This window comes from Sinohyriopsis cumingii, unplaced genomic scaffold, assembly GCF_028554795.1.
Source record: "Sinohyriopsis cumingii isolate HCF-2022 unplaced genomic scaffold, ASM2855479v2 utg001938l, whole genome shotgun sequence".
NCBI classification, from domain to species: domain Eukaryota; kingdom Metazoa; phylum Mollusca; class Bivalvia; order Unionida; family Unionidae; genus Sinohyriopsis; species Sinohyriopsis cumingii.
The window spans coordinates 140,044-152,224 of NW_028316086.1; the positions used below are offsets into that span (position 1 = coordinate 140,044).

The window sequence follows — 12,181 nt, forward strand, 5'->3', positions numbered from 1 at the left end:
GGTCAGCCTGGTGTCAGGATAATGTGACTGGGTGGAACATGACGCTACATGTCTGCGGCATGATGCCCCAGTGCTAGATATCACTGTAAACAGCCACACTGCAGATATCGCAACGATACTACTAAGATTATTAAAGCTATTTTACAAATCCTAATATCACACACACACACACACACACACACACACACACACACACCAATTTCTCAAAATAGCTTGTATAATAATAAGTCATAATAATTGGAGAGCAAATATAGCATGCTCGTAACATCTTTGGTGAGGGGAACAGTCGTGAAGAAATCATCTACAAAAATCAATCATTAAGATGTAATTTTATGTGTTTTATGTTAAAACATAAATATGTCAATACTTCTGAGGTTGCTATAAAGTACTAAATGTAATACCAATTATTCCATTGTCTTTTGTCCGAAATGTACCAGCGACAGAATTATAAATAATTGCGCCTATAGACATAGACCTCTTTTGTTAAGTAAACGAAGCCTGAAAAAAGGAACAAAGATTATATAAGTTGATGAAATTAAAATTACTCGATGATGTTAACTAATATGCCAAGAAAGTCTTATCTTCAGCAACATGTTCTCTTAACATTTGCATGGATCACAGTGATACTGTTTCTGGCCTTAATCACTACATCCATCTGAGCTTCTCTCCATACAAGATTAAATGGCCAACTCAATGTTTATTTAATTGTTAATATAACAACAAAGATCTCAACAAGAGGTCAAAACACGACTAATTCAATTTCTACATTATTTTTAACATTTGTAGTCGCAAAATAGACTTTCTTGCTTGATCCCCCACCCCCCATTAATTTGCTATCTCCAGGTCTTCTGCACATTCTATGATATATGCCAGAAGGATCACCTACCGTGTCCGACATAGCGTGGTGTTGGCATTTGCTGTTTATAATGGTGATATAATGGTGACGTCATCAACTTTTGCTTTCCAGATTTAAACTGAAATCGGATGGCCCATGGATGTCACCTACCAACATCGGATTACTGTGAAAAATACTCACGTTTCTCAATTCGAGGGAGAAATTACATGGCTCATAATGTGATGAAACATCGATATTATCTAATTTTAAATGCATCCAACGATGTTTAGGACCAATATTCTTCAAGATTCAGTATTATTCATGTGGTTTGGCATTTACGACCTTTTGCACGTAACGGCGGCATTGGAGCTATAAAACTTTATCCTAGCAACATTTAAATCTATCGTACATCAGCAAATGTGAAGCACAAAACACTAACATATTCATGTAAAATAATGTTTCTATTTTGTTAATTGCGATCCCCAAGAATTATAAAAATGCAAATGAGGTTAGTATACTGTTTTATTAAATAATTAAAGGCCATGCGCTCCTTAAAATATGACACAAAATGGTCAGATGCAGAATAGGATGGCCTCCTCTACGCCAGTCACAGTAAAGAAAATGTAAATATTTAAGAAATGGATTTTACGATGCTCAAATTGCCGACTGTGAATTCATAAAGAGTATTGAGTAACTTGCAACTTGTAAAAAGCTACAATCATCTGGAAAAAGGGCGCTTTCACAATTAATGTCCCACTGCATGCAATTCGTGCTTTAGGCCAATAATTTTGAATTCAGCTGTATTTTATCTGAATCACGAACACAAGACCATAAGTCTTCTGCATCGACGCTTAAAAGCGACATGGCTTGGAAACGAATACAAGATTTGTCTTGTTCTCATCTACGTTTGCATCATCCACTTACCAATTATACTGACTTGTTTTGAAATGTCTCTTGTATCTTTTTTTCTTCAGCTTGACGGTACATTGCAACTGGGGAAGAATGAAGGTGTTAACTTTCATTGTGGTGCTATGTATCTGCATCGCAGTCGCAGCGTTAACAACGTACTTTGTTATCAAGAATCAGGGTAAGATCGTTTGAGCAAGAAAGCAGTCTTGAAGTGAGAAGAATTATAAACAAATACTATACAGACACAACCTCTTTAATTAGAGCTGCATATTGATAGTGGTTATTAATGGGGAGGATTTTCGACACCGAACAAACAGCTAGAAAATAACATCTTCCACCCATCTTTTATTTCCTTTTCCTTGACAAATTTACATGGCAACATACAAAAGCGAAGCTAAAAATAAATCAGAACTATGAATGTGCTGCAATATATATATATATATATATATATATATATATATATATATATATATATATATATATATATTGACACGTAAGAGATTCGTGTTTGTACTGTTATTGTTTGAGGTGTTTTCATCATTTAAACATGTGCCTTTTCTAAAATAGTCTTTTTACACAATGATTTGAAGAAAAAAAAACTATGAATATACACTAACGTGTCAGCTGTCTTTCTCAAAAAATTCGCATTAACTAATGATCCATTATACAAACATGCTGATGATATTATCTCATTCTCTTTGAGTATTTGATATAGGTCTATATATTAATGTATAATGAAGACCAGTATGAATAGTGCAAGACATTTGGAGTATCCCCAAAAATGAATCCGTGTTTTAAACTTAAGCGTTTTTCGCTCTTGATTTACAAACACTGAGACGGTACCGATATTTAATATTTCGTACAAACATGATTGTTGAAAATGTAAATACACTGTGTCAGGGTAGCAGCTAATGTTGTTTTTAGTAAAACATGAGTATAACACTTTATAATCCAAACCATAATAGTAATAGTTAATTTTGTTTTATGTCTCAGCTGCAGTAGCACCTTCTGAAGAATCAAGCAAGGGAGAAGAAGGTACATTTCTCGTCTCTTGGTCAAATGAATTTTCAACATAATTAAAATAATAATAATAATAATAATAATAATAATAATAATAATAATAATATTATTATTATTATTGTTATTGTTATTATTATTATTATTATCAGCTTCTTTGTCATCCAATCAGATCTGTGAAGACTGATCCGTTTGTGTAGCTTTTCAGTTTCTTCGATATACTGAAGGCTACAGATCTTAAAGGTGATGAGATAGATTACATTCTGCTTTGCACGTTCTGTTTGGACCATGCAAGTTCAGTTTTTCTGTTTGGCTATGCTTGAGAATGTGCTGGTCTCTATTATATGTTGACAGGATGCGCACCTTTCATCACCACAGGAACCATCTTTGCTAGGGTGCTCTTTGCTTGCGATTGACGTTAAGCTTTGCTCTGACTAGGATGTCTTTGAGGCGTCATGGTCTAAGCGATACGTGTGCCTCACAGGGGGGAAGTCGATACACTCGAAAGAATGTGTTATATTGTCAGTGAACACTGAGGTGGTATGCACTGTTCTTGAGGTTCAGCCTTCAGGAGGTATGTACGAATCATGTGTCCTCAATACGCGATATGCCCCCCCCCGTGCGATTTGTTCTATACGACGGATGTCACTCTCCAACAGTGGGTCTACTTTTTCCACATATTTCATCAATTATATAGAACAGGCTGATTAATACAATATACGGAATCTTACATACGAAAACAGGTGACTCCAATGCAGCTTTGGAAACAAGAAACGAGTGCGTTGGATTGTACAAAATTGTCAGCATTGTCCTTGTCCTTGTCTCTCTTTAATCTAAATGGCCAATGTGTGTTTATTTCTTTCCATTTTGTCGTTTCTTATTTCATTTTTCCTTGATTTATTTCTATCACATTTAAATAGTTTCTATTCTTCTATTGCTACTATCCTTTCAGCACACATGCTTGAATGTATATGGAAAAATGACAGGAATGCAACGACCTTTCACAAATCTTCTCGTTCTCTTTAGGTTTTTTTTTTTTCTGGAGCAGAATAATACCGCACAAAAAGACTCAAACATACAAACCGAAAGTAAATATTCTCATCCTTTGTAGGACTCGTTTTCTCTATCTTTTCCAGTTAGCGTCCGTTTGATGTCAAAATATATGATCTTCAGCTCTCTCCCCGATATATTGTACCTTTATCAGATGGTTACCACTTTAACGTATTCCTTAGTTTGCAGCGGTGAGATAATTAGTGTTGTAGATATTTGAATTAAATATAGGCTATCTTTTTTGGTACCATCATAACTAAGAAACTGACAACAATCACTTTTAGGTAGTTCTCTTTATGTCATCACAGACAGGAGACAACCCTTATTAGATTAACAGTAGTCATATACCCTTTATATTTTGTGTCTTGTTCGTTTTAAAACTCTTACGATTTTTAGCAGGATTCTTTAGATTCAGTCGTCGGACTGCATTATCATTAATTTATAACTGTAAGAGATAGTCAGAAAATATCTCATCGTAAGACTGTTACATTAGTATTTATATAATATTTCATACGGATTAATTCGTTAGAATAACTCATTGATGAATGTTCTTGCTACGTAATATTTACAGTTTCTCGACTCTAGTTTTAAAACTGTAATAAGCAAAATATCTAATTGTATACAATCAGCATTTATATTTTTTGACAGTGAAGTTAAATTAAATAATTAAGCTTCGAAAAGATAGACTTTATTCGTATTTCTTTTATACTGACTTATATCAGCTACTGTGGTCTTACGGTTTGATGTTTCCACTTTATATATCAACTACTATCTCATAGCGTAGCATCGAAATTCGTCATTCCTGTGCAGAAAGTTCATTATTAATTGAGGACAACTGCTCGCACCAGTCGATACGTTGACAGTGGTGTAGTTGCTTTACTTGACCATTGATTGGTTGGCTAGAATGACATCACGTAGGTACCAAGAGAATAGAGTTGAGATTGCTTCACTTCTATGACATACACTATTATTCTTTGCGACGTTGTCTCGCAATGAGTAAATTTTAGACTATTTCCTAACTTCTAGACTTCGAATTTAGGGGATCCAACGACCGTGAAATTCTAATGTGTAAGCGAAACAATATTTGCAACATCCCGAATGATTCATGTAAGAAAACCGCAAGAAATAAAATAAGTACGCATTATGGGACGTACGCGTGCACCAGACTCATGTTTCCAGGGAATAGCATCCAAAAAAAAGCAAGAGGGATGGCGAATATCCCGCAATCAATCGATTTACAGACAGAATCAAAACTTCAAATCAGACTACAAATAGGCCATATACAGAGAATGTTCCTTCATTGCGAATATAATGTTTTAATATGATTTCACATTCTGCTTTTAGTACTGGAAGCATACACAAAATGTCTTACTTAAACGTATCCTCAAACAATATGCTTGGAAAGGGTGATATAGGCAGTATAATATGTATGTGCTGTATATTTTATACCTTAATTTCATTTTATTTCATTTACTCAGAATTTTTATATATTGTATTCCAGTAAGAGATTTAGATTTCTGCCAAATACGAAATAGACACAGTAATGCGTTTCCTCAAGACTAGCACACCAAGTTATACCTGTTCCTTCCCATTTTCTGATTTTCCTTTTTTATCACATAGGCTTTTAAAGTGTTTTCATTCTTTGTGCGATTCGAGTAGAGATTCAGTACCTTTATTAAGGAAAATGACAAAGAGGAGCAACATGCTGGACATACCAATACATGCGTATACCTTACGTAGTGTCCTGCAAATGTTGCCCCTTCCCACGTATACGAATTTATACTTATTTAGAACGTTGTTCTGTGACAAACAGTCCTATAATACAGTAGGAATTTATTATTGTATACGTATCGTGCTTAGCATAAGTTCCATTTGGACAAAGTCGCTGGCTTATCCACTGTGTAGAGGTTTTTAAACTTAAGAATATTTGACTTACAGTACAATCCACATTAAGAAAGGTCATTAGCTGGTCTGCCGAGACCCTTGGCAACCATTAAGAAGTCCGCCGAGACTCTCAGCAATATTCAAACAAATGTTTGAGACGCACTGCTCCAATGCTATCGCTAAACCGAGGTCTGTGCATTATTCATTTATGCGGAAATTGCTTGCTTTCGAATTATTTGTCGACAAGGCATATCTAATAGAGGAAGTAAATCACAAATTACACCAAACTATAGCAAAGGTGGATCATACGTTATAGTACTGATGTTAAATGCCATTTCACCACACACTCATATGAATAAGGTTCATGAACTTAAGGAATTATTAAACGTACAATAAGCACCTTGTAGATTGATAATTTTGGTCCACTGCTGTAATAACTGGCAAAGAACAACAACCCAGTAAACTTCATTATTTATTCAGATGAGATTGGTGAGCATGGAACAATACATTATTCACTTGTGAGCCAATGGACTGCTATCGAATCCTGAAAGGATAAGGAATCACATCTTTACCTTCTCCATTTATTGCATAAAGCCTTGTCGAATTCTCGTACATTACTATGCTACATTTCTACGTGTAAGAAATATATATTACATGGAGCTTGATACGTGTCTCTTGTCCCAAATGCACGTCTATATTCATTCCTCAAATGCACGTCTATATTCATTCCTCAAATGCACGTCTATATTCATTCCTCAAATGCACGTCTATATTCATTCCATTCCATTCCATTTATTCAGCCTCCATTTCAGTCACGCAAAATCTTGAAGGAATCGTTATTCCTTGTGTGCTTCGAGTAGAGAAGCCATATTTTTTTCAACTGATATTCTTAGGCAGAAACATTTTTATGTACTCTTCCATTCCAGCCATGCCAATTAATTCATATGTCCACCGAAAACAAAGGCGAATCCAGATATAAACAAAACGGGTGGAGTCAACCTTCCATATGTTTGGAGAGGACGTTTAAAACTAAACAAACCAACATAATAAATTATCAAAAGGTCTAAAGAGCGTTTCCATATACGATCTTGTAGATACAGGGCAGAATCCTGTGAAATTAGTAACATTCATATCAACAGAAACAACTGTCTCAAGCGGGGTGTGCCGCATGTACCAGGCAGGTGTTCTCAGGCATACGTAAATGCACTTGTAGTGTAAGCGGTTGTGTGAAAATCAGTTTGGAACGGAATAGCAAAGAGTTCTTAAATGTTATGTTCAGTTAAGTTCTAATATAGATGTTGTGTTCAGTCTAGTTCTAATATATATGTTGTGTTCAGTCTAGTTCTAATATAGACTTTGTGTTCAGTCTAAGCCCCATGTTATTATATAACATATGTTTAGAAAGAGTGGATCAACATATCGGTGTAAAACTATACACATCTTTCTTACAACTCTATGTTCTTTTATTAAAGCACAGGACACGGGTACAAAAGACAATGAAACTACGACAGGTAACATATAAAACGTTTTCTGTCTCTTCAACTCACCGTCCGGTAGACATAAACACCTATTCCTTTATTATTCTCACTCTCTGGACTCTTTTATTATCTAATCTATCGATTTTGCCTGAAAACATTTCCGTCGTTATCAGGACAAATCGTTTCACTCTCCTTAATGATATTAGTATAATTTACATGTTTTACGTTTACCTCTGTACACAACTATATCACAAATAACTATTTTAGATATTTCGTTTTTATCACACTTATGAAGATCGTTTTACTAGAGAAACTGTACTATACCTATTGTTCCTGTTATAAGTGAAAAAGATCAGTTGTGACTATTGCGGAGAAGGATATTATAAATTAAGTTCTAAGAGTAATTGAAAAAAACGCACATGTATATATAAATATCTCTCAGAGGTCTAATGAACATTACAAGACCATCTTAGAGACGTGTTTCCAACGCTTGGAGAAGAAAGTCATTAATGATTAGTGTGAAAGGACAGGCAGCAAAAAACAACAAAAAATAATCTACAACATAAATGCAACATATTCAGTTGTCCTCAAAGCAGCTGTTTATACCTGAATTCAAATAGCTATATCATATTATAATTCAAATGTAAATTTCCCGTGGTAAAGAAAAAGCGTACTCGATCATATTGCAATCAGTGTATTGCAAGACCAAATATTTCTAATTAATAAATCATGCATGCTCGCAACATTAATGAAGGAAATATAGAGAGCAGAAACTACAAATGTTAGGAATGCATGATGTAGATGTTTTAACGTTCTTTAGAAACTTGATCTTAAGGAGAATGAAGACTACCTTTCACCTAAATTAGATATGAAACTACGATTATTTCTGTATTTATGCTACCCAAATGTCTACGTAGTCCAATGCAATCAGCAACGGTAGCTAACTCATCATTTCAAAAGCCATGCTTGCCTGCTTCCGTAAATTTCTCTCAGAACAAAATTATAATATATGCTATTCGGTCTTTCTTTCTCACCATTTCCTGCTCATTTGTTTCAAGACGTCATTTTATTATTATTTTTTGCGATGCATTTATCCTCTCATCACGTGGAAACATATTTCTTCCATTTTACTTTCTTTATTGATAGCCCGTGAAACAGATACGACACCAAGATCATCAACCGAAGGTAAATATCTTTTCACTGTTTTTTGTAATTTTTTTTATCGTATTGATTTCAAGTTCCTAAATTTGCTTCCTCATTTTATTTACACTTTTTCAAGTACAATAAACATCATGTGCACTGACCATTTTCCACTCACGTCCTTGTAGCTGGCACTGAATTACAATCCACAATACTGTTTTATAATTTTGTCAATATTGGTGAGCGTAGGCTTTTGCGGTATTCAGATATGAGATCTCGGATACATCTCTAATTCTGAAATGAGAAGTAATTAATTAAATGTCCATACGTTGGTTAGAGTGAAATCACCGATTGAACCACACATTGGCACAAGTGAAGGTTATTACTAATTTGAAATTTGGAAAACACAGAGAAAGTTTGGAATACACCTTAACTTACAGTAAACATATACACATCTTCCTTATAAATCTATGTTCTTTATATTCAAGATCCGGACACGACTAAGAAAGAGAACCAAACTACAACAGGTAATAGAACTAACTTTCATTTATCTCTTCAAATGACCGTCCATTCGACATCAGCTCAGCTCAGGTGCCGTTTATCGTTTTTACTCGTGGACCAATTTTCAGTCTCTTATCTAGCGATTATGACTCGCAACATTTATATCGTCATCAGGATCTAAAAAACTTGTCATATTCCTTAAAAATGATAGCTGTATCTTTTACATATGTAACATTTCGCTTAGAATACATCTATGTGGCAAATAACAACGATCCTCAATATTACTTTTTCATCACACATCCTAAGTCGTTTTCTCGAAAAACTGTTTTCTGGCGTTGGTTCTATTTTAAGTAAACATAATCAGCTGTGACTAATGGAAATAAAGTTATTACAAATTGAATCCCAAGACTAATTGAAAACGTACATTTATATATAATTGTCTCTCAGAAAGAAGTTCAAAGAACAGAGACTATATTCCGTTCAAGTCTCTCTCCCTCATTCACTTCCTGCTCAAGTATTTTGCAATATCATTTCATTTCTTCAAATGAAAATCTTCATTGTTTCATTTAAGTGTTACGATGTTTATTTTACTTTATAGTCTTATTTTTATAGCTTCTGGTACAAGTTCCACATTAGCATCATCAAATATAGGTAATTATCCTTTTCAGCGTCTTATCCATTTCGTATTTTCTTAGTCAGTTAGCCAGCTGCCTCGCTTGGCGTTCAGCATTAAGAGGTTAGTGTTAGGACTGGTCGGCCTGGTGTCAGGATAATGTGACTGGGTGGGACATCATGCTACATGTCTGCGGCATGATGCCCCAGTGCTAGACATTACTATAAACTGCCACATTGCAGACATCGTAGCGATATGACTGAAAAATTGTTAAAGCTACGTTAAAAATCAAAATCACAACACACACATCACATTAGTCAGTTAGCGTTGATTAAGTTTCTTCTTTAGCACATGTAGTCATTCTGAAACTGAAAAATACTTATTATGTGGATTTATCAGTATCCATTCACACTTTTTTATCGGCCTGTAAACTACAACCCACTATAGTGTGTGGGATTATTTTGATATTGGTCAGAGCATGCCTTTGCAGCATTCAGGATTGCTTTCGAATCCTGATAAGACAAGGAATCAGTAAAATCAACCTGATACTGTTTGGACAAAATCAACACTTCGACCGGAAGTCGAAAAAGTGGAAGATACTTTTTATTACTGATTTTACTTGTATTTTCTGCTTCCAGCTCTCACCTGATGTTCGGAAATACAACAGAATGTCCACTGAATCATTGAACAAAACATTAAAAACAGAATAAATATTCTCCTGAATTTTATGAGGTGGTCATCGTCATGACATTTAATGAACTTTATAAGACCTTCTTTGAGACGCGTGTCCACATCTCAGGGACAAAAATCATTATTGATTAGTGGGAAACGATCGGCACCAAACAACTCATCGTCAAAATAATACAATGTTATCAGTAGTCCTAAGTTCTTCCCGAATTCAAATATCTTATGTAAATTTCACATCATAAAGAAAAAACTAGCGAATCATATTGCAAGGAATGTATTGGAGGACAACACATTTATGCTTAATGAATCACACGCACCCATGCTTGCAACATTAACTGAGGAAATACATAGAGCAGAAATTATGCCTTTCGGAATGCATGATGTAGTAGTCTTTAAGCTCGTTATAAAAGTGATCTCCTGGAGACAGATGAGTACATTTTACATTGATTTAGATAGGAAAATATGAATATTCATTTATTTACGCTACCCAAATGTGTATGCAGTCCAGTGCAATTAACAACGATAGCTCTGTCATAATTTCAATATCTATCTTTGCTTGCCTCCACTACTTTCTCTCAGAACAAAATTATAATCTATGCTATTGGGTTCGCTCTTCCTCTATTCATTAAAGTTTTGGCGATGTATTTATCTTATCACAATGTGTAACAACATTTTTTCCATTCTACTTTCTATTTTATAGCTCTTGTAACAGGTACGACATCAATATCATCAACCAAAGGTAACAATTATATTCTTTTATACTGTTTTTGAATATCGTTTTTCTCTTATTGATTTCAAGTTCCTAATTTTGTTTCCTCTTGTCATTTACAGTTTTGCAAGTACAATAAACACCATTTGCACTGACCAATTCTCACTCACATACATATAACTTGCATTGAATTACAACCTGCTACACTGTGTTCTATAATTTTTAATATTTGTGAGAATTGGCTTTTGCGGTTTCCAGATGTGAGATCTTGGATTCTACTCTAATTTTCAAAGTGGAAATAATCAATGAGATGTGCTTATGAAGGTCAAAGGTCAAATATATACTAATGTAAAATGTAAATTTACATAACACACTGTCACTTCATGTGAGTTACAGAGAGAGTTTGTAATACACCTGAACGTACCGTAAAACTATATACATCTTCCATACAAATGTATGTTCTTTTATTCAAGAATCGGTCTCGACTAAGAAAGAGAACCAAACTACAACAGGTAACGGACACAACCTTTATCATTTTTGCATAAGTTGAAATCTTATGAATGATACAATGTATATATGAAACATTATAATGTTTCTATACACGCGAAAATGCATCTCCAATTTAGATTGCGACGCTAGCTCATCATTTTAATAGGTATGTTTGATTGTCTCCACAATTGTCTCTCAGAAAATTATATTGTATGCTAATCGGCTCTCTCTCTTTATATATATATGGAATGTACATATTATCACTCAATGTGTAAAACATTTTCTTCCATTTTAATATCTTTAATTTTAGCTCCTGGAACATACACGTCACCAATATCATTAACCAAAGGTAAATATCTTTTCTTACTGACTTTTGCATTTCTTTTTCTCGACTTGATTTCAAATTATTTAATTTGCTTCCTTATTTCATTTATACTCTTGTAGTTACTAAAACACCATGTGCAGTGACATTTTCCACTCACGTCCGGATAGGTGCAAATTAATTATATCCCACTATGGATAGTGTCTAAATTTGAAGCAGAAATAATTGCTAAAATGTGCATATTATGGTTACAGACAACATTAACGATTCAACCACTAATTTGCACAATTGAGGTATACAACTAATTGCTCTCGAATTCTAATAAGATGAGGAATTCCTGCAATCGGTCCGGTTCGTGTTGGGACAAAATCAACAATTCAAACACGAGGTATTGACGGTGGGGGATATGTTTTGTTACTGATTGTGATCGTACGTGTTGCTACCTGCTCTCACCAGACGCTCGGAAATACAATAGAATTGATCGTGAAACTGTGAACAAAACATTAAACAGAAAAAGCATTCTCCTGAATTTTTGGAGGTGGTCACC

General features: G+C 34.5%; 1 protein-coding gene across 20 annotated transcripts in view; it reads left to right on the forward strand.

Moving 5' to 3' along the window:
* Positions 1-12,181, forward strand: part of LOC149771348 (uncharacterized) — a 106,815-nt gene that overhangs the window by 13,946 nt on the left and 80,688 nt on the right. For 7 of the 20 annotated variants that reach the window (XM_089948593.1, XM_089948572.1, XM_089948579.1 and 4 more), the window contains exons 2-10: positions 1,810-1,922; positions 2,738-2,779; positions 7,168-7,206; positions 8,320-8,358; positions 8,802-8,840; positions 9,427-9,465; positions 10,815-10,853; positions 11,297-11,335; positions 11,623-11,661. In XM_089948593.1, coding sequence (XP_089804719.1) covers positions 1,810-1,922; positions 2,738-2,779; positions 7,168-7,206; positions 8,320-8,358; positions 8,802-8,840; positions 9,427-9,465; positions 10,815-10,853; positions 11,297-11,335; positions 11,623-11,661 — 428 coding nt within the window. The remainder of the gene's footprint in view (positions 1-1,809; positions 1,923-2,737; positions 2,780-7,167; positions 7,207-8,319; positions 8,359-8,801; positions 8,841-9,426; positions 9,466-10,814; positions 10,854-11,296; positions 11,336-11,622; positions 11,662-12,181) is intronic. The other 13 variants (XM_089948578.1, XM_089948589.1, XM_089948577.1 and 10 more) reach the window with 9 other exon arrangements.